Source organism: Miniopterus natalensis, chromosome 1 (genome assembly GCF_054644295.1).
Source record: "Miniopterus natalensis isolate mMinNat1 chromosome 1, mMinNat1.hap1, whole genome shotgun sequence".
Lineage (NCBI taxonomy): Eukaryota > Metazoa > Chordata > Mammalia > Chiroptera > Miniopteridae > Miniopterus > Miniopterus natalensis.
This window is the reverse complement of record NC_142081.1, coordinates 60,164,951-60,186,904: the sequence shown is the minus strand read 5'-3', so window position 1 is coordinate 60,186,904 and position 21,954 is coordinate 60,164,951. Positions and strand designations below refer to the sequence as shown.

Below are 21,954 nucleotides of genomic sequence, written 5' to 3'. Positions count from 1 at the left end.
ACTGACTCAGCTATTTAAAAAGCCCAATAGAAACTTGCATCCCCTTTCTGGGCCTCAGTTTACTCATCCATAAAAGGAAGAGGTTAGATGAGACAGTTCAGCTTTCACTTCAAACTCCCACTGTCTATGAGCAGAGGAACTTAAGTCCAAGGCTGCTCATCAGAGAGCTGGGAGCTTCCTAAATCATGGGGCCCGGAATTGGCAAGGCAAGTTGGCCCTTTGGCTCTCAGCTTACTGCTGACAGGACCAGGGGTGGTTTTCCCCAAGGATTTTCAGAACTCTGTCAAGAGCTTTAAATTACCCTCTTCAGTCAGACACATTGTTAATCCACAAAGAAATGCAAGCCAGGAAGTGCCCCTACAACTCTACCTCCTGAGATGCTACCTTGATAAAAGAAAACCCAAGCCCGGCTTGACAGGGGTGGGGGCAGTGGGGTATGGGCAGGTCCTTTGCACACATTCCCTCGAATCCTGCAAGGCAGGCACAGCTGTATTTTACCCAGGGAAGAAATGACAGCTCAGAGAGGTTACATAACTTGCCTAAGATCATTCAGCTGATGGAGGCTGGAACTGGGTCCAAATCCAGCTCTGGATCCAAAGCCCATGTCTTTCCACCTCATGAGGTCTCTGCTGTGCTGCTTACTGTGTGGTCAGAAGGCTCTTCTCCAGTCCAAGAGGGGAAGGGAAGTCCTGACAAGCTGGGAGCCTCAGGGGTAACTCAGGAGGGCAGCTGAGACACAAGTTAAGAGTCTCAAATTCCCTAATGGGTCCCATTGCATTTTTACCACACCTTCAAACAGACCAGCTTTGCTTTAAATGGTTTTATTAAAAACTGTACCAATTGATGGGGGGGAACACACACACACACACACACACACACGCACACGCACACGCACACGCACACACACATTCAAAGAACAGAAATTCAAATACTCTGTACAGATTAAAAAAACAATGGGCCCCCATTCCCCTCCCTCTTTCCCTGTCTCTCTCCCAGAGGCAGAGTGCCTAGAACCCAGGGCAACTAATCTGGGATGAACAAAATGCTACATTCTCACTGGGTCTCCCCTGACAGCCCTGTGGACTCAGGGATGGGTGGCCTGCTGGCACAGAGGAGGGAGAGGCACTGGCCACCTGTGCAGAGAAGGGCAGTGTGGACCCGGGAGTCTGCACAGGCTCCAGGCACCTTCAGCTGCGAGGCTGGCACATCTCTGGAAGGGCTGGGCTTTCTCTACCATTCCCTCAAGGCTCTAAGTCCACCAGCCCTGAGGTGCCTGCCCACTGCCCAGTGTCCCCAGGAGGCTTCAAAGGCTGATAGGTTAACCCCTTCCTGGGACAAGTCTGGCCAAGGTGGCCTGCCACCAAGGGCCCCCACCTACACAGAGGGGCCCTAAGCTTCCTCCCGCCTGGGGTACAGCACTGATTTACCAAAGCCCTGGGAGCAGTGGCAATTTAAATATTCCTACTTTGCTGCTCTCTACTCTCCCTACCCCCTCTTCAAGTTCCCCCCAAAAGACAAGCTTTCATGGGCAGTGTACTCCTTGCTGACTACAACAGTCAAGTGGCTCCCCAGGCTCCTTCCCAGATGACTTCAGGCAGGTGGAGGCCCTAGCTGGGCCATCCCAATCAACCCCTCCCTGCCCTGACCAGTCAGGAGCCACCCTTGGACAAGGCTTGGCCACGGGGGACAGTGAGATGAGTCAGCTGGGCCCCGCTCAGCACTTTGAACATGCCTGCCACATAAGCTCTGGAAACAGACCCACTCCCCTAGGGGTTTGGGGAGGTCACTGGGAGGTGAATTTTTTCTGCCTCAGATTGAGCAGGAGATGGCCATGGGGACAGCTCTTCAGCAGCCGAGACTTTGAAGCAGGTAAAGGCAGAGAGGCCAGGCTCAGCTCTCCAAGTCAGATGTCTGGCCTGGGGGGGTTCCCTCCCCAGTTCTGTCCACAGGCTTCCAGAAGCCCCTACTCTGGGGCTCAGAATTGGAAGGGCTGTTTTGACCCTGAATAGCAGGCTTCCCTTCCTCCAGGGCATTTCTACAATGGGGAGGGAGGTTTCCAGTCCCTCTCCCAGCCCCAACCGGCAGCAAACCACAAAAGCTCAATAAGTCTTCAGCTGGTTACAGGTCAGAACCCAGGTCAGACTCTCCCTCCCTCTCAATCTGATTCTCCACCCCCTCACTGGAGACAGCCAAGCCTCTGGGGGTGGAGGGTGGGAAGAGGGGCCCAGGGGCAGGGACATGTCTCCTGAGGCTGGACTTGAGGAATGTTCCGACCAACTCACCAGGCCAGGTCTAGATCACTAGGCCAATTAAAAACAGCCAGCCAAAAGGAACCTCTCTCCTGGGGCTATTCTGGGAGCTACCCCATGGGTTTTCTGGGGGAGGGGAAAGGAGGGAGCTTTTAAATTTTGTCCTGGCTTGCTTAAGATAGTCCTTGGCTTCACAGAAGACGGAGGCAGTACAGTCGGACCATCTTTTACCTGGCCCCAGGCTCAATGTTCAGATGGGCTTGTCAAACTCTGGGCTCAGTCTCAGGACAGGCCCTCCTGGGCCTGGCAGGGTCCCTGAAGTGTGTGGCTTTGCCTCAGCACCAAAGTCTAGACCATTTATTTGCTCTCTCACTCAGCTCAGATGGAAAGTCTGCCAAGAGAGGTTAAAAAATGGTTGGTAGAAATAATCCTGGTTTTCTTGTGTGTTCCACTCAAGCATATACCAGCAGCCTGCATGTCACAGCCTTGGTCCAGGAGAGGGGAAAACACCAAGTCTTCTGCACATCATAAATGGTATGGAGCCACGCAGGGAGGGCTGCATGTCACGATGGCCAGCGCGTTCCAGAGTCAGTCCTCATGCCTGTTCTCTGGGTTCCTTCTTGTAAGCAAGAACCCATCTTCTTAGCAGACAAACCATGGTACACACCCTGAGAATATAATTCTGGCCAAGAAGAGGTAATACCTCCAGAACATCTAAGTAGAACAAAACAAAGGCTTTTGCGCAGTTTGAGGTCCTTCTCCTCAAGGGCCACTATGAGCCCACATGGCACCTTCATGCAGATTAGGAAAGGCACCGGTTCTTCTGGGCAGACACAGCCCTACAGAGGCATCCAACTTAGTGAGCAGAGCACCGACGGGTCTTTAGCCTCTACTATCTTCCTCTGCAGGTGCCCTTGTGCAGTGAACAACCTGCCCGGCTGTACATACAGGAGATCAAGGCTTTCTTCAACGGTACTGAGACCTACTCTTTGCATAACTGGAAAATCCTGGGCTTGTCAGATTTGAGTCTATTCTGGACTTCTCCAATTTCCTTGGGAAGCTCCGGAGTCTTCTCTGCCCAGGAAAGCCATCTTTTCTTTGGGCCTTGCTTCCCTGTTTAGCACCAATGTTATCTTCCTACATATGCACAAATTATCATTTAATTTCTAGGTGTCTGTTAACAGGTTCTGTTAACCAGATTCTCTGTCTTTTCAGATTCCCTGTGTCTGCTATCAGAGCTAGCAGACTGGCTGCTTTGAATTCTCTCCATTAGCGCCATGGCAGGGAGAGAGGGGAAGTTCAGAGGCAGCTGTGATCTTGCTGAATTCCAGAGTATGCCCTCCTGGCCTAGATGGGAGCTGAAGGAAGACAGGAAACCTGTACCCAGCTTTGACAGTTCTGCACTCTAATCATTGTCTGTTGCTCTAAAAGACACATTTCAGCTGACAAAGTCACAGTGCTGGCTTCTTCCTGCGTCATGCTAGGTGTGAAAAAGGAATGGGGAAGAGGAGGAGGAGGTATGTTGTTTCCAAGGAAGCCAAGGGCTCTGGGTTCCTCTGGGGCTGACTCTCACAGGTGGGATGGCCACATTTCCCAGTCCCATTGCAATCCTGCCCCTTCATGCCCTAGTGCTGAGATGGGGGTAGAATGCAGTCTGTTGCTGGGTCTTTGGAAAGAAAAGCCAACAAAGGCACAAGCTGCTGGTGACAGCACGCTGATTGGCTATTTGGCTCATCCATGGCTGACACGCAGCCAGTTTCAGGAAGCCAGAGGTGGCAGTGGTTCTGTACCTCAGGACCAATCCTGGGGCCTCCAAGTGGGACGACGTCAGATTTGAGGCCTACGCAGAAGTTTGGTTCATTTAGCGGCATGTTTGAGGGGTCCTTGGAGAAACCCAACCCTCCCTGAGGTCTGCTGGAGATGACAGGGGCTGGGCAAGAATCCCTGAGCCCTTGGGGCAGGCACTGACTGGGCCAAATGAGAACCCAGAGATAGGCTGACTGGCCTAGTGAAATTGCCATGCTCAGCTGGAAAGCCCCTGGCCAGGGCCTTGGTGGGTTGAAGCAGTGTGACTGTCCAATCTCAGCCCCATCCATGGTGGAAGGCTGACTGGTTTGGTGGAACCAGGAGTGTAATCCAGTCTCTTATTGCTTAACTGAGTTCCTGTGGGTAAACTCCAGTCCACTGGCCAGAGAACATCACTACACGGTCATCTTCGACAACTGTGGACTGAAGGATCTGCCTGTCAGAGCCCTTGGGAGGACCCACCATCAGAGACACATCAGCCTCTACTTCAACAGTGTTTGACAAAGGCCCCATTCCTGGTCAAGGCCCTGAACAGGGAAAAAGGTCCCACTTGGGTATGTCTTATGTACACACAGAGATCAATTTTCAAGATAAAAACAACAAAAAACTTCACAAGACACAGTGTCAGTCCTCGCTGATGTCCTTCCTGTGGTGCCCCATTTGAAGAGGGCAGCCCAGCCTCACCTGGGACCTGCCCCATTCCTGTTCTCATCTCCATTCAAGGCGAGGTTGTGCAGGAAAAGGAGGAACTGCCACCACAGGCGATTTTGGTTCTGCTGGTGCTGAAAGGAAAAAAAAAATCAACGTCACTCCTAAGCACAGCCTTAGATGACTCCTTATCATTTCTAATAAAAGTGTAGATCAACATGTCTGGGGCGGCACTTTAATCCTATCAGTAGAGCAAACGGAGGGGTGGGGGACACCAAGAGAAGTGGCATGAGGGGGAGATAGTTGAGTTCTCCAAAAACAATTGCAGTTTTAACATTAAAAAGAAAAGACCAGCTCTTTATGCACTGTGCATAAAAGGATTAAACTTTTTCCCCTGCTTGCAGGATTTTCCAGAGTTTAGCCAAGTGCTGCTTTTAATCAGATTGGCTCCTGAGCCCCTCAAACCTCAGCTGCATGAACAACAAACTTTCTTCAGAAAGAAAGAGAAGTGCCCCCTTCTCCCCCCACTCCAAAGTAACACAGAGAACAAGGGGGAAAAGGAGGGAGCCTCCATCTGCAAGTGATTTGACACTGTGAAGGTCAAGGGGTTAATCTTCAATTTAAACCACACTGCTGAGGCAGCAAAAATCTGATTTCATCCAGTGCAAACACGCACACAGACAGACATACACACACACACACACTTGTGCGCCCGCCCTCTCTCCCTTCCCAGCATCTCCAGCTCAGTACTGCCCTTTTTATAGCTGCTCTTGACAGTAAGCCATAAATAACCCCTCTTGGAGCGCTTTCCTACTGACTGGAGCCAATTAAACGTTAAGCAAGAACATACTTGAAAACAAAACAAAAACAAAGAATGCACACTACTCTCTGGAGGTTATCCCAGGTCCTACTGTCAGGCAGGGAAGCTGGGGGCGAAGGTCAGGGGTCAGTGACTCACAGGATTGTAGCTGGTGCCCCACCCACACAGGTACCATTTCCCTGGGGCCAGAGGAGGCCAGGAGGGGACTGAGGGGTACAGGAAGAAGCGGTCTTTGTTCTCTCTTTTGTCTGCCAGGGCAAGGAGGACTGGGCTGGGGCCCTCTCCACAGGGTTCTCAGTAGACAGGGGAATAAAAACCTAGTGTGCAGAAAGAAACCAGCACAGGCTGAACTTGGATTGCTGCAGTGGCCCGGGTAGAAAGCACGTTTATGTCAAGAGTTGGGGGAGCTGGAGCTCTCTTGGGCTGTCTTTAACCACAGCCCTGGCTGCCACTAGGAGACTCCTAGTCAGATAGGAAAAGGCTAGGATAAGTCAGTGGCAGAACTTGTGAAGCCAGAGCTTCACAAGTACATCTGGCCAAGGACAAGCATGCAGGTTGCTGGGTTCCCTTTCACTCTGCCTTAGGCCATGAAGAGAAGACAGGTGAGGTGTCAGCTCAAGCTGACCTCAGAGCCCTGCCAACCCAGGAGAACAGAATGCCCTATACCTGTGGCAAGAGCATTCTTCTTTCCCCTGTGGGAGGGAGACTGGAAAACAACCCAGGAAGGTGGAGGCACAGCTGGGAGGGGTAGGGAAACTGGGCTGTGCCACAGAGGAGGCCTGGCAGGCTTCTCTGGATGGGCGGGGGAGACTGATGGCTTCCTCGTGTTTTGTAAACAAAGATGAGTAAAAAGAGGAAACACACCCGGCTTAACAAAATCTGGTTACAGTAAAGCAGCGTGAAAATGGACTCAGCTGCAAACCTGAAGACTCAGGCCTGCAGCAGCTGGGAAGAACACCCTCCCCTCCCCTCCCCAGCTGCTGCCCAGGACAGGTGCAAAGGTCATGTGGTGGAACAGGAGGAGATTCCAGGAAAAGACTGGTCCCTGGAGAGGCCAGTCTGCTGGAATCCCCAGTCTCCTCAGGTGCCTGTTTGAAAAGGCCAAGTAACAATAACAGCCACGATCATAACAATAATAGTAGCATTGAGTATGCAAGGCCCTGTTTTGAATGTTTTACATCTCTTCCTTTCAGAGTGTGGTCCATGGACCAGCAGCTTCAGCATCATCTGGGAGCTTATTAGAAATTTTAAAAGGGGACATCTGTAATACTTTCAACAATAAAGATAAATTTAAAAAAAAATAAAAGCAACTGATTCAACAAGCAAAAAGAAAATAAGAAATTTAGATCTACTAAATCATACTGTGAACCTGTAACAAGATCCCCAGGTGACTCTGAGACACATTATAGTATGAGAAGCGCTGCTTTATATACATTTAACTCCTTTGGTCCTCTCAACAACCCTATGAGGCAGGTATATATTACTGTCCCCATATCACAAATGAGATCATTGGAAGAGTTACATAAGTTGGTCACACAGGTAGTAAGTTTCAGGGACGGGACTGAACGCAGACTATCTGACCCTAGAGCAACGTCCTTACCCATTATCACTATGCTCTGAGTGCCACCATATATACCTTTCTTTATACCAAATCGGGCCCTCTGTTCTCCCCGTCTCTAAATCGTCTCAAAACAGCACTGTGGCCAGGGAAGGGAGGTCACAATTTTATGATTTGGGGCCTGGTCCAATCCCATCTCTGTATGCCTATTTCTCCCCAAGTTCCCCTAACATAGGCTGCCTACTGCCCGAGTAATTCCCTGAGCCTGGAGGTCTCTGGGAACAAGACAAAACAGCACCCTCACTCCCATTATTAGGGGTACTGGGGGACCCAGAAACAGCTGTGGGCAAGAGAGTGCTGTCAGACAGGAAGGCTAAGGTCGTGCTGGGAAGCACAGGCAGGCCTAGGCACAGGAGGGGGCATGCAGGTCCACCCTCTGAAGGATCCAGCTTCTGGGCCTCTGCCTGTGACAGACCTCAGGCAAGAAAGGCTCTGGGCCAGGAAGCAGAGAACCTGGCTGTAGGCTGTGGTCTCCCACCAGCCTGTCTGTGAGTCCCTTTCCTTGTAAGAGAAATGCAGGTTCCCAAACTTGACTGTGTCACAGAATCCACTGAGGTGCTGCTATAAATACAGAGTCCCTGAGTCTCGCCCAGAGCAACTGGGTCAGAATCTCCAGGGAAGGGCCCAGGAATGTGTATATTAAACAAGCTCCCTGGGTGATATTTTTTAAATCAGAAGTAACATTTATTGTATTTTTTAGTCATGAAAGTAATACAAGAAGAGAAAATAAAATCATTCATGATTCCACAGTCTAGAAGAAAACACTCCATGATTTGGTGTTTTCTTCACTCTCTTTCAGCCTTTTCCCACCAGAGTAATGACTTGGCCAAGTGAAGGGTAAACCCTGCCCAGGTGGTTCTACGGCAGCCAGGCCACAGGCAGGCATTTGGAAACCACTGAGGTGCTTTCCAGCCCTCAGGTTTGTGATTTGGAGTTTGTCATCCACAATCATCTTCAAGACTACAACTCAGAGCTCCAATGACTGAATCCGTTTAGCCTGGCGGAGGGTCTGGGTGGGCCTGGGGAACAGGCTGCCTCGTACAGAGTGAGGTTGGCGGCTGCAGCAGCCGTGAAACCAGCAAGAGCAGCCCAGGAACCTGCCTGCAGCCCCCGCAGTCCCCGCAGCCCTTTCCTTGGGCGTAAGCAGATGCCACACATACTCCACTTAGCCTTCTCCTGCTATGGGGCAGCCCCACAAGGCCCTTTTCTGAAAGGAAACCAACCTGCCTCATACAAGAGAATCAAAGAATGCCCTGATTTTGAGGAGCAACAATAATTTTTATTTTATTTTAATTAAACAAAAGGGCCTGACGAGAAAGAAAAGAAAAGGGACTTGAAGGGAGGCCAGTGAGAGAAACAGTGAGGAGGAAGGAAATGAACATTAAACCAACAGGATGAAGTACACAAAGACACCAGAACGCCAGAGAACCTGGATCCTTCCAGGAGCGGGTGTGGAGGAAAAGGGGAGAAAGAAGAAGGAACCAGGAAAGAGTGTCCCTAGCCTGGGACTCTCAGGTGCCTGGCACAGCTGCCAGCACATAATCTCAGATCAATGAGTGCAAACCCCAGAGCAAGGCCCAGCTCTCCCAGACTCGGCCTGAGCACCCCTCAAAGTATGGGAACTTGGAAAGAGTAGGCATTCCCAGAATACATAGTCAGGGTGCCCTCAGGGCTAAGGGGTTGGGCTACAGGGCACCGGGGAGCTGGTGGCAATTGAAGTTTACACCAGAAACACTCAAATTCAGAGTCTAGAGGGTAGGACCATGGCATGGAGGGAAAGAATAGAGGTGAAGCCCAAGGGAAGGGGTTCAAACATGGTAGATAAAAATACTGTCTACAGTTAAGAGAGCACAACCAGGCATTAGAGGCCTAAGGTCTGTCTTTGACTCAGTCCCATTTTCTTGCTGTAGTCAGGGGATGAAAGCAGTCTTTTTGACAAGTGTGCCAGTCGCCCCCAGTGTGTGCAAGGTACTGTGACTGAATGGGCGTTTATCCTGTATAACAGGGAACATGTAGGGACACACAGTAGGTACTCAACAGGTACACACTGGACTGACTACAGAAATCAGCCTTGCAAGATAACCCACTTGTCTGAGGCCAGGAACAACTGATGTCTGGCCAGGTCTAAAGATGTACTTGATGTGATAGTATCAGCCTCTTGCTTGGGGAGAGGCCCAACTAGTAAAATGCTTTTTTTTTAAGAGCTAGCTGTGGTGTCTGACATGGTTGGATTACACAAATCAAACTCTTGTTTCATCCCAGGTGGCCTCTGCCCTAAGCACAAAGAGTGTTCCCTGCCCTCCCCAGATAAGAATCTCCCTCTGCCTCTCCCCTTCGGATCCAATTCACACCCTGGGGGGGGGGGGGGGTCATCAGTGTTCCAGATGCTCCTGCAAGAGCAAATTCACCCTAAAGAACTAGAAGAAAGAGTAAGGCTACGCTGTGGCCCTGCTTTAAAAGAACCCTGCAAATTTACCAAACAGATAGCAATTTATTATATCCCATTCTCAGAACAGAATACTTCCCTATCTTCCTGTCTGTGCCTCTCAGAGATCTGGGATGTAGGGAGGGCAGGTGTTATCACTCTCGTTTCACAGACAGGGAAGCAAAGGCTCAAAAAAGTTACCCCAAGCAAATTAGTTGAGACGGGATTCTTCAAACCCCTGACTTCTGACTCTAGAGCTATGTGCTTGCACTAAAGTATTACGGTGTTTATTCACATTATGGAAATAGTATTAACTTTTCAAAGCGAATCACAACTGAACCGCTCCCCTAGTATGTTTAAAGACATTGTTTCCAGATCATTAACTACTTAGTAAGGATGCTGTGGACCAGAAAAAATAAACCTTTCAGAGGCAGAGCTAACTGAAGATCAAACAGAAATAAAGCTAAAACTGGTCTGAAATTATAACTTCAGATCATGTTCTGAAACCATGCTCAGTTTCTTTAAAACGCAGAACAGTCTATACTCTGCTTTATGGGGACACACACTCTACACAGTGACAGTTTCCTACCTTTACTCTTTCTCCCACCAAACTGTAAATCCACCCCAGCCGGTCTGAAGGAAAGAGGCTTGCCATTAAGAAACAGGAACAGAGATAAAGGAGACTTCAGGAAAATTCCACTTGAAAGATACTTTTGTTCAATTCAGCAAGCTTTTATCAAGCACCCAACTGAGCTAAGAGTTTATGAAGGATACAAAGATGAGCAATGCAAACTTTGTCAATGATTTTACAACCTGAAATGGAGAAAAGCAAGAACCCAGACTAAGTGTGACAGGAGGCAGAGCAGGGCCAAGGTAGGGACTGGGTGCTCCATTGTGTTCTCACTTTCCAGCATGTGCTTGCTGAGGAGCAGGGATGGGTAGGGTGGGGGACACCATGGTTTCAGGATCAATGAGATCTATGTGGCTTCCAGCTCAGCCACTTATAGTGTAACCTGGGCACGTTAGCTCACTTCTCCGAATCCCACTTTCCTAAGGGTGGGAATAATGGGCCCTAGAGGTACAAGGTGGCTTTGGCAATAAATGAGAAAAACCTGTATAAAGCAGGGGGCCTGGTGGCTGCACTGAGCAAGCTCACCTCTCCTGGTGAGCTCGAGGGGAACCCGGACCACTTCGCTTTGCTGAGCTCTGCCCTCAACACGCTCGGCTCAGTGCTCATTCAGGATCACTGTCTTCTGAACGGACTCATCAAGTCCTGGGGAAATCTCACTCTGAGATAGGCCATGGCAGCCAGAGGCAGCTGGGCTCAGAATTCCAGGCTGCCGAGCTGAGTCAGGGATTCTGAACCCCACAGGGCAGCCCTTCGAGCCCAGTGGGCCCACTGTCCCAGAATGCTTCGACCCAGTTACCCAAGGAGCAAGCAACAAAATGGCAAAACGGAAAAGGTAAAAATTCTCCTCGCCGGCCTGGACGTATGGCTCGGTTGGTTGGGCACCATCCCGTGCACAGAAAGGCTGCCAGTTTGATTCCTGGTCAGGACACAGGCCCAGGTTGCAGCTCAATCCCCCGTAGGGGGTGTGAAGGTGGCAGGTGATCAATGTTTTGCTCTCACACTGATGTTTCTCTCTCTCTCTCTCTCTCCCTCTTCCTCACTCTCTAAAAACCAATAAAAAACATTTTTAAAAAACATTCTCTTTTCCAAGAGCTTCCTCAGCTGAGCCAGCAGTACTAACAGGACACTGAAGCCACAGGCCACCACCATGGCAAAAGGGCAACCTGGGGTCAGCAGGTTCTCAGACAAAGAGAGGAGGGCCTCCTCTAATGCAACTGGAAGCCACTGCCTTCAGCTACTGGGGGCTAGGGATGAGGGACAGGCTGTGTACCACCCAGGTCCCCAGAGCCCTGCTTTGCACTTCCATGGCCTGGAGGTAGGAACTGCTGAGATCCTTACCTAGCTTCCCCTTAGGACAGTTCTGTGCTTCAGTCTCCCTCAATCTGAGAACAGCTCTAGCAAACTATCAGGCAACCTCTTAAGAGCTCAAAAGAAACCATGGTGTGTGTGCTCTGGTTAAAAGCAAGGGAGAGGGGATTGAGAAGGGGGGCAGGCCTGTCATGGGTCTAACAAAGCTGTGGAGAAGGCACCCCAAGGTTCTGACTCCTAACTTGGGGCCTTTGCAACTGGCTGTTCTTGTCCCCACCTGGGACAGGTTCCCTGGACAGTACAAGGCAAGCTGAGCATGGAAGGTGGCCGGACCCTCCTCCTTACCATACACAGTGACTGTTCTCATTCTGGTCCTGGAACATGCCCTCTTGGTTGCCAGATGTGGATCAAAAGGCAGACATTTTTATTTTTATTTTTCAGGGCCTCCCCCAAATCAGCCCCCCTCATCACTCCCCTCCTCCAAGAAAGAAACAAACAAAAGCCAACTCCCATCCCCACGGCTTGCCTTGGTGGGGAGGGAATGAACGGTCGGTAACTACAAGGCCCTTCTCCTAGAAGAGACAGTAGTCAGGTGCAGAGCTGTGTGGGGAACTCAGCCTCTAGTCAGCCACGCTGATGACTCAGAAGCTAAATATAGCGAGCGATATAAACAGAGCCAGCCACAGAGCAAACACAGGGCCCCCAAGCCCTTGCGCTGGCTCTCACGCACGGCAGCTTTCCACAGCCCCTCCCTCAGCCTCACTCTTCCCAGGCAGTGTCTTAGGTGGACCTCCCACTCCTGGGACGGAGGCTGGCTCTGGTGGGACCCTTCTCACTTTAAGGCAAGTCTCCGGGGCTCCTGCCCAGGGCTGCCCCATCTAAAGCCTGAACAACCTCACTAGCTACAGTGTGAGTTCCTGAAAACCACTCACTAACAGGGAGAGCATCCCAAAGGGTCAGGAAGCAGTCAGGGGCTCCCTGAACAAAGCATCCAGGCTGCTGGCAGAGAAGCTGCTAGTTAATAAACTATGTAAACACCACCCTGGGTACAACTGCCCAAGAGCTCCCCAAGAACTATAAAGGCAGGTCCAAGCGAAATCCTAAAATCATCTTTTAACACGTTTCCAAAAGTGTTAAACTGTCCATTCCTTAATAGCTATGTGTCTTACAATTTCCAAAGGGCTTTCACATCAACTCTGCAAGGTTAAGTATCAGAAACCAAGGTTCAGAAAAGATAAATGATTTGCCTATGAACAGAGTACTCATAAGTGGCAGAGATGAGATTTGAACCAGGATCTGCCTCAAAGTCCAGGATCCTTTCTGTGATACTACAGCTAAAGAGGGTTTCAACTGAGTGGCTGAAATTTTTCTCAGATTTCATTTTCCAGAAAGTCTAATTACTATTCAGGAAATTTCCAAATCTGCTTGTTCTGAATGGAACTACTCCTTGTCCAAGTGAAAAAGCCATTTCCAACATGAAAAATTCCAACCTTCCTTTAGCTTTACTCAACAGTCTACAGTAGCTACTTTTTTGAGTATTCTTGGCTTCATAACATTACACAAAAATACCGCCACAGATTTAAAGATGGTGCCATTGGGACAGGAGACTTTCTCATGGGGAGGGGTCACCAGCTACTACTGCCCATTCTTTGGCCCATGGGGGAGGAGACCACAACAGGAGGAATAGGAAGAAGCTGTGACTCACCCCTTCTGATTAGAGCAGCCATGAGCTCAGTGAGGAAGCAAACCTGCACCTCCTCTGCCCTGCAGGAGCTGAAAGGACATGGAAATACCAGGGCACCCTCACAGAGCCTGAATCAAGTTAGGCCACAGTAAACAGACCATGAGAGGTCACCTGCTGCAGCCAGGCAGCTCACAGAGGAGCAAAGAGGGGAACCTTCTACTCCAGACCCAGCCAAGGGAAAGTAGAGTATGTGACCAGGTTTGAAAAGGCTTTTACCTCCACTCGCTCTGCCTCCAACTCTCTTGTTGCTTTGGAGACCCAAAAAGCACCTCGCTGACATTGATCTGCATCCAATTCCTTACTGGTTGGTCCAGAGGAGCCACCCTGAACTGATAACTTGAGTAACTGAGCTAGATCTGCATGCTCTTTGGGAAATATGGCCAGCATAAACGGACACCGGGAGAATCTGCAACCTTTTCAATCTGCGGTCACGTGATGCACTCAGTTTGCCACAATGCCATCCTATATCGCACTACCCATCATCATACCCCCTCCCTTGGCTCCACATCTCCTAGGGAGAAGGTTTCCCCTGATACAGAAAAAGAATAACTGAGGTTTGAACCAGGGACAAAAGTCAGAGCTCACACTCCCTATAGGACGCAGGGATTTATGGCTATTTTCTGACTTTGGGACGCCATCCCAGATCCAAGGAGAAAGAAGATGACCAGGCCCTTTCAACTTCTTACGACCTCTTGGATTGTCTTTTGTGGCTCTCTAAACTCAGCCTACAATGACGGGGAATGGCCATCATTCTCAGAGGAGAATGTACAAGGCCAAAGCCCACAGCTAAACAGCTTGGATAGTGATTTCTCTGGACAGGGTAGGTAGAGGGGAGCTCAGGAAGCAGGATGATGGTGGGGTGGGAAATGTTGAGGGCTGATCAGGATTACAGAGAGACAAAAAGAAACAAGAATTAAAGAATACCTACTGATGTGCCCGGAATTTTCACAGGTATTATCTCACTTAGCTTTCAAGTAAAATTCTGTGGTATTACCTCAAATTTACAGAAGAGGAAATAGGTTTGGCAAGGTCAACTGACTTCCCGATGGCTAGCAGGTGGCAAAACTGGTATTTAAAGCTGGGCTTTCTGACTTTATACTCAAAACCCAAAGATTTAATCCTAAACCACTTCCTTCCTAGGGCCTCAGTCTCCCTGCCTGTAAAGATGAGGGAAGGGAAAAGGGAAAGAAGATAAAGGACAAGAATGTAGGAGTGTTAACAGTACTTTTCAGATATAAAATATTAGACTGTAGTTATGTAATAATCAAGTTCAGAATATGACTCACTTCTTAAAACTAGCTGCCAAAAGATTCTATGTGTGCAATTATCCTAGCCCTTCCCCCAGGATGAGCTCCTGGTGAAGGTCTGTGAGCAAGGTTGGTGGGGAGGAGGGAGTATAAAGCCAGAGGACTCCACAGACAAAAAGCCTGGTTCTTTGTAATGGAAAGTTTGGGAAAACCAGCTCTGGACTAGAAAGGCTTCACTGGCAAGCCTCTTGACACTGCAAGATAAAAGTAAGTCGCTGGCAGGTGGATGAGGGGCACAAGGAACTCAGGAGCCCATACGGGGTGAGGTGCAGAGTAGGGAAGACTCTTTTACAGTTAGTTCTCCTGCTCTACCCTTCCTCCTATTGGGCTGGGATGGCTCTGACAGAGAGGATAGCATCCTGTCTAGGGCTGAATCAGGACCTCAAAGAGGCAGCCTTGGCACAGCTGGCGTGGCTCAGTGGTTGAGCATCGAGCTATGATCCAGGAGATTGAGGTCCAATTCCCAGTGGGGGTACGTGCCTGCATTGTGGGCTCCATCTCCAGCAGGGGGCGTGCAGGAGGCAGCTGATCAATGACTCTCTCATCATTGATGTTCCTATCTCTCTCTCCCTCTCCCTTCCTCTCTCTGAAATCAATTTCATATATATATTAAAGAGGCATCCCTGGGCTGGGGGAAATGATGCCAAGCAGCACAGAGCAGGGGCAGACCGTGGGATAGGGCTGCCTCCTCCTGTTCAGGACTGAGTCAGGAAGAAAGGGCCCTGGGCTGTGGTCTAGTCCTATCCTCCTAGCCTGCTCCCAAGGCTACAGGAGCTCACCGGAGGAGGGAATATTCTGGGAAACACCTATTGAAAGAGACCAGGTCTGTTGGAAATTTTAAAAAGCTGCCTTCCAACCGGTACTATAGATGAGTGTAGGAGACCCACAGCCACTGTGTCCTCCAACAGCTCCAGCACCAGGACTGGAAGCTGTGAGCTGGACTGAGCCGCAGGCCTGTACAGGGTAGAGTGAATGGGCAGGAAGGAGGCCAAGAGAAAGAAATCAAGAATCAGAGTGAGTCCACACATGGACTGAAGGGGAAACTCTAAGCCAAGTTTCCATAGAAAAATCAAAGGACAGACTAGAAACTGGAGTCTGGGGCCAGAAGAGGAGGCCAAGCTGCCTTATTATCTAAGCATAGGGCCACCCTCCCTCCTGATTACTAAGGGAATAGGTGAGCCTAGCAGGACCAGTTCTAGACTCAAATTTCCCTCAGAACTCCTTGGCAGAGGGCACTAACCATATCTAACTCTTGATGGACTGTTCTCAGGAGACCCAAAGTCAAATTCTGTCCCCTCTGGTGCTGGCAATGGTTTGGTCCTTGAGTCAAACCTACTACTCCCAATAGCTCTCCTCAGGTCACCTGAAGTAACCCATCTAACCTTAGGATCTTGCCCAATTGTGGTATTATTTATTTTCCTGATTTCCAGACAAATGGACAGACAGATACAGACACACACACACACACACACACATCCTGCAGGCCAGGGACACTGTCCCAGAAGTAGGGAATGTGTTCATTTCCAGGTGACGCGCCTCTGCTTCGGTGGCAGTTGCACTAGCATAGATCAGCCTCAGGTTCCTCTCCCTGCTTTGGCAGCCCTCCAGAAAGCCAGCCAGAGAGGAAGGGTTAAGTGCCTGGGGGCCGCCCAGACAGGGCTGCAGAGCAGGGCAGCCTACAGCCCGTGGCACGAGGGCTCCTTCAGCACGAGCCTGCCAGCCGCCTCCTTTGTTGACGGACTCTGCCACATGCTCCACTGACACGGATGCCCCGCCCTGGCGGTGCTGGTGCCAGGCTGCCGGCCAAGCACCAGGCCGAGCGCCCGGCCGCCGGTCTGGAGAGACTCTCTGAGGTGCACTCTCCGGAGTCCCAGGCCCCAGTTCCCAGACGGAGACAATGAGGAGCAGCCTCCCCAGCTGGAAAGGATCAGGTTACAACCGGTTCCACCACTTTCCCCCACTCAGGCCCATCCCTCAGCCTTGGTTATTAGGTTCCCATTGCACCTCAGCCAGGCACCCCCGACTGTCCAGTTTCACTGCAACACCCTGAAAATCTTCCCCTTAGGTCTGTAAGGGACAATCTCCCAACCCTGGCCTCAAGAACACAGTTTGTCAAGCAAGGCTGCCAAAAGCCATCCCATTTTCCAGGACGGAGGATGGTAGCATCTCTCAACAAACCATTCTTATGGAGCCTGAGCAGAGAGTGGGCAGACAACCAACTTGGAGCTCAGAGATGAGAGCAGGCATGCTCATCCAGTAGAGCCCATCCAGTCCTAGGGAATCATAACAGTCAAGGCCAAAACGCTGGGACCATATTCTTGAGGTCTGGCAAGACAGAGTTGCAGAGGCAGGTCCCACCCCCCCAGCCCCAGCTAACTCAAACCTCGCCCCCCACCCCACCCCAGGGCCCCATGCCTACTTGCTGCATATGAAGCCGATGAAATTGGTCTGCAATACACTGAAGCTTTCTGGCAATCTGTATCTCTGCTCGATGTTGCCACTGTCCTTCGGGGGGCTGTTCACCAAGGGGCAAGCCTGCAGGGAAACTGGCAGGGAGAGGGAGCCGGTAGCCAGCATTGCCTGCAAAGACAGAGGGCCCACATCTCAGTACTCTCCACAACTGCCCCTTCCTCCCCACGCCTAACACTCCTGGCAGAGACCTGGGACTGAGGCCTTATCAGGGCAGTCTGCCAAATTTGGACAACCTGACTTGCTTGCTCCCCAAATGTATAAAAGTTGATGCTGGGAGAACAGAAGGGAATCATCCCAGCCTTCCCTTCAGTTCTACATTTGCCAGCAGTGCCATGGCAAATGTACTATGTATGGGTGAACTTGCCAACCTTCTGTCCTTATTTACCAACCTATGCTTGACCACAATTTATTATTCATGTAGTAGCAGGTTGAAGCTCTTCTCTAGAAAAGCACTGGAGACAGCTCTCCAGAGTTCCTGGGTTGAGCAAAGCAAGGGAGAGAGAAAGAGAAAACCAAAATGTGTCTTCACTTTTTAGTGCAGCGTAGGAAGGCTAGTCTCAGGTCCTAAAGCTCTGGACAATGGTACAAAAACAAGAGAGAGAAAACTCCTCAGACCCACAGAAGAATCAAGTTCCTCTCTGGAGGCAGCCTCAGGCAAGACCTCAAGATCAGCGCTCCACACTAACCAAGTGCTGGCAGTTGAGCTGCCGCTAGGGGCACCCGCCTGCCTCCTCCCTCCTATCCCTCGTCCCGCCAGAACTCGTGTGCCAGAATGACCCTATGGGTTGAATTACCCTATGGGTTGGCTCCCTCTGGGAATAACTGCAGCGTCTCCCAATCTATCCATCAGACTCAGCAAGATAGTCTCTGAGCCTTTCCCTTCCCTCCATTAGCTATTGTGTTAAAAGAAGAAAACAGACCGTCTAACCCTGCCTTTTTGCCAGAGGAGAGCATATAGCTCATAAATAAACCACTTAAGTCCACAAATGAAGGGGTCTTGTCCTATTGAGCCTTGGAAAAGCCCCTCTGCTGGCATTGAGCCTAGGCAGTCCCAACCTCTTTTTCCAGTTCCCCTTCCAATGCACAGAAAGTCCCAAGTGACGAGTGGGGGCCACCTTCTGCCTTCAGGAACCTTCTGTCCCAGAACCAGCTGGGTTTTTCCCTTCAGTGTCAACAGCGAGTCACAGATCCCCCAACCTTCTCAGAGCAATGTTAGCCACTTTAAAGAAGGTACATCACTACCAGGACACAAGAGGCTGAACCACTTTATGGGCCACAGGATGCAAAAGCCGAGGCTCAGGTACCCTCTCTCCAACTCAACAAGATACAGTGGACCCAAGGATCCCTCCAGAAAGGGACAAAAGAATGGAAATATTGGCAGGGCAATTTGTCTTTCTTGACGCCCAAGGAGCACAGGTAAGGAGCAATGACAAGCAGAAAGGTAGCAGGTGAGAGTTGAGGGTATCAATAAGCCCCTGCTGCTCAATTTGGGGAAGGAAATAGCAGAGGGCAGGTTTGGGGAGGGAAAGTCCCCTCTTTTCCCCAAGTCTCTATGGGAGGAGTCCTGAGGCTAAGAGCACTCACCATAAAAGAGTCGCTGGGGTTCCTCGGTCACCCCACAAGGCAGCATGACACCCTGGCTCGGGGAGGCTGGACTGAGGGTCTGGGTGGCCTTGTCTTCCTGGCTGATGGGTCGAAGCCCAGGGCCACAGCAGTGGGTGAGAGGGAACAGCTGCAGGCGGCTGAGGGGGCAATCCAGCTGGCTCTGGGCAAACAGGTCAGCAGAGGGCAAGCTCCCAGGCTGGGTCCCCAGCTCATCCTCTGGCTGAAACACATCATCCTCCAGCTCCTCCACACACTGAGGTGGATCCATCTCCCCTGTTGGGCGTAATAAGGCATCCAGGATGCTAACCTATCCCCTTCCAGGCCAACCCTGGGGTGGGAGTCCTAGAGTAGGGTCCTCCCCTCCCTTCCTTCTTCTTCTTCTCCCTTCTTATTTGTGGAAGCGAGGCCAGGTACTGATGACTGATAACACTGGTGATATAGTAGTGCCAAGGGTGACACCCATCCCCAAATGTGGACTACCTCATTGTTCAGGGACTCTCCACACCTCTTTTCTGAGCTCACCCAGAGCTACCCTCCCTTCAGCCTCTCTTCTGACCCAGCTGGTCACAGTCATGAAGTTTGACTGCTACCAACTCTGAGCAATAGCAGGGGTGTGATCAGCTGCTACAAGCACTCAGGGTACCTGGGGAAATGTCAACAAGACTAGCCTCTGTAAGTGGCTGTGGGAGGGCAAAAGGGTGCTGTGACTGGTTGTACACATAGTGCTCACAACACTCTCTCTCTCACTCACTGCCCTGAGGAGTAACCAACCACCAAGTCTGAACTCAGCTCCAGGCTCAGCAGTAAAAACAAAAGCCAGCCAGCAACCCTAGGGCAGACAGGTTCCCTCCAAACCTGCTAAGCCCTGCCCAGCTGCCCATCTACTCTAGTCTCCACCCCCAGCTTGCTCAACACAACAAACAGGCTCCCTGGTGTGGTAAGAGTGTGTCCTGGGAGAGAAAGGGAAGAAAGACCCAAGTTAGTCATTGCAGCTGCCCTCTCAGCCCAGTAGAGCTGTCTGCCCACCACAGCTTGGCCTAGAGGGTAGGTCCAGCATCCAGCAAAGTAGCTGACCTCCTCCAGCTCAGTCTACTCACTAGTCTCCATGATTTCAAATCTTTCCCCACAATCTATCATTCCTGCCAGTGCTGAACCTTATATTGGTACAACCTGCCTCACAGGAGGAAGTGAAATTTGGCCCTTTCTCTGTGACCTCACTCACTGCCTAAATTACTCAGGTTGTTGATATGAGTTTCTTGGTAATAAAGAAGTTCCTCTTGCTTCACCTGATGACTCTTGGAAGTCTGACCTTGGAGCCACCTAGCATCTTGAGTTCCCAACCCAGCCCCCTACACACAAACTAGGAACTCTGTAGAGCCCCTGGAGCAGCCAGAAGCAAAACCACCTGAATGGTTAAGGATAGAGAGAGACAATGTTTGTCACTGCCAGATTCAATTAGAGATCCCCTGGGAATTCTGCCTCCCAGTCTCTTGCCTTTGAAGAACAAGCCAAATGGTCTGTGGGTTGGTAAAGTACTTAAAGAAATCTCAGTTAAATTCAGAAATCCTGGCTTGCCCAAATGCAAGCTGTCTCTCTGAAGTTCTTGCTTTAACCTTCCCTCTATCCCATCTAGTCCTGAAGCTATGGTCCTATTTCTGCCCTCTTCCCTGCAGAGTGAGGAGATGCCCACTTGGATGGCAGGAGAGGCACCCAGTGTTCTTCGAATAGTGTTTCCCAAAGCGAGGAGGGAGAACTCCAGCTTATCAGCACCGGGAAACAAAGTTTCCTGCTGAAAAGACCAAAAGCTGTCCTGCCAGTCACCTGGCAGGGGCTCCCCTCCTACCCTTCAACCTCATCTCAGCAAGCTGGCAATCCCAACCTAAAAAGGGGCCCTCCAACGCCAATCACAAACAGGACTCATTGTCTTGTTTCTTCCTTTGAAGCCCGTCACCTCCCCCCCTCCCCCTCCCCCTCCCCGCAAAGCCCCAAAGTTCAACCCTTGCCTGGACTGGACAGTGGGGGAGGTACAGCCAGAGGGTGTGGCTCTGCCAGCCAGCGGACCCTTCCTACTCTCCCCGGGAACTGCAGGTGGGAGCCTCCGGAGGGGTGCTGGGCAAGGTCAAGTGTAAACTGGGATACAGTAGAGACTCTCTTCTCCCCGTCCCCAGAACTGAAGAGGTGATGTCCAAACTGGCAGGAGGAGCACTTCCTGAATGCGGCGCTAGGGCAGGCTTTATTCCTAGCGAGGGAAACTGCAGCCCGCTGCAGCCATCCCGGCCCCTGTGGGCTCTAACAGGGATGCTGAACTTAGACTCCTCCTCCTAGGAGAAGGCAGTAGGCACTCTGAACTCTACGGGGCTAAAGTCTGGGAACGCTCACACACTCACTCGCACACACACGCACACGCACGCACACACGCACGCACATAACACACACCAGACCTGGGTGACTCCAGGAGAGAGTCTCGGCCTCCGAGTCGTGATGCCAGGGCTCCGCGCCAGGGTCCAGCGTGACGAGCACTCGGGGGCTTGGCGCCCAGAATCAATTGGGAAGAAGGGGAAAGCCCAGCTGTTAAGGAGAGGGGCTCTCAGACTCCGCTGGGAGGCAGGACGCCCCACAACTTCCTGCCCTACCCCAGAGTGAGACCCAGAGACCCGGCCGTTCTCGGGCGCCCAGGTCGGCTCAGCAGCGCACCGCAGGTTCGCCTGCCCACCTGGACCCGACTCCTGGGACTCTCGAGGGCTACTACCCCCAAGTTGCCTCGTGGAGCAGCGCACCTAGATGTGGGTTCTGCACCCTGTTTCCGCAGCCCAGCGCCCCAGTCCTTCATGGTCACCCCAGACACCCGCAGCCCAACCCTTCCCGGGCCCCCACGCACAGCGCGACTCCTCTCCCCACTTCGCCGAGGAGGTGCGATCCGACTCCGCCCGGCTCCCGGCCGCCCGGGCGCTCTGCGGCTGTTGCGGGAGGCGAGAGGCAAGAGCAGGGGCGGCGGCGACAGCGGGCGGGCGGGCGCGGGAGGAGACCGCTCCGCACCGCGCGGTATTGTTTCCAAAATGCGCCCGCTGAGGGCATCCCGCAAACAGCTGACTAAGGCCCCCCCCGCCCGCCTCCAGCGCGTCACCAGACCGCTGGCCAATGGGGAGTGGAGCCCCAAGTCCCGGGCTAGGCAGCTGCTAGGGACAGTCACGAATGTGCGAACCTTCCCTTAACGTTCAAGGGGCCGAGCAAAAATTCTGACCCGCGCCAGAAACGCAAATGGCGCGTCGTCGTCCACGCAGATTCAGTTCCTAACGCAAACTCGGGAAGCACCGGAGAGTC

General features: G+C 51.5%; 1 protein-coding gene across 2 annotated transcripts; it reads right to left on the bottom strand.

Annotated features, from left to right (window-relative positions):
• Positions 1-376: 376 nt before the first annotated feature.
• On the bottom strand, positions 377-21,696 carry BMF (Bcl2 modifying factor). 2 transcript variants are annotated; one of them, XM_016220436.2, is made up of 5 exons: positions 21,512-21,696; positions 21,075-21,201; positions 18,613-18,906; positions 16,976-17,136; positions 377-4,837 (listed from the first exon to the last, which is right to left on the bottom strand). In XM_016220436.2, exons 3-5 carry the CDS (start codon positions 18,899-18,901, stop codon positions 4,736-4,738), a joined length of 552 nt encoding a protein of 183 aa, XP_016075922.2. In that variant the 5' UTR covers positions 18,902-18,906; positions 21,075-21,201; positions 21,512-21,696; the 3' UTR covers positions 377-4,735. The 2 variants fall into 2 exon arrangements, with proteins under 2 accessions (XP_016075922.2, XP_087678453.1); XM_087822327.1 differs by lacking the exons at positions 21,075-21,201; positions 21,512-21,696 and having other exon boundaries at positions 18,613-18,927.
• Between the last annotated feature and the right edge of the window lie 258 nt (positions 21,697-21,954).

What these genes read in the sequence shown, in the direction of transcription:
- BMF (XM_016220436.2), bottom strand. Translation starts at nt 18,901, where the DNA reads ATGGATCCACCTCAGTGTGTGGAGGAGCTGGAGGATGATGTGTTTCAG. An exon ending in ACCCCAGCGACTCTTTTATG is followed by an intron (nt 17,137 to 18,612) that starts GTGAGTGCTCTT and finishes CTGTCTTTGCAG; the next exon opens with GCAATGCTGGCTACCGGCTC. An exon ending in ATCGGCTTCATATGCAGCAA is followed by an intron (nt 4,838 to 16,975) that starts GTAGGCATGGGG and finishes TTTTCCTTTCAG; the next exon opens with CACCAGCAGAACCAAAATCG.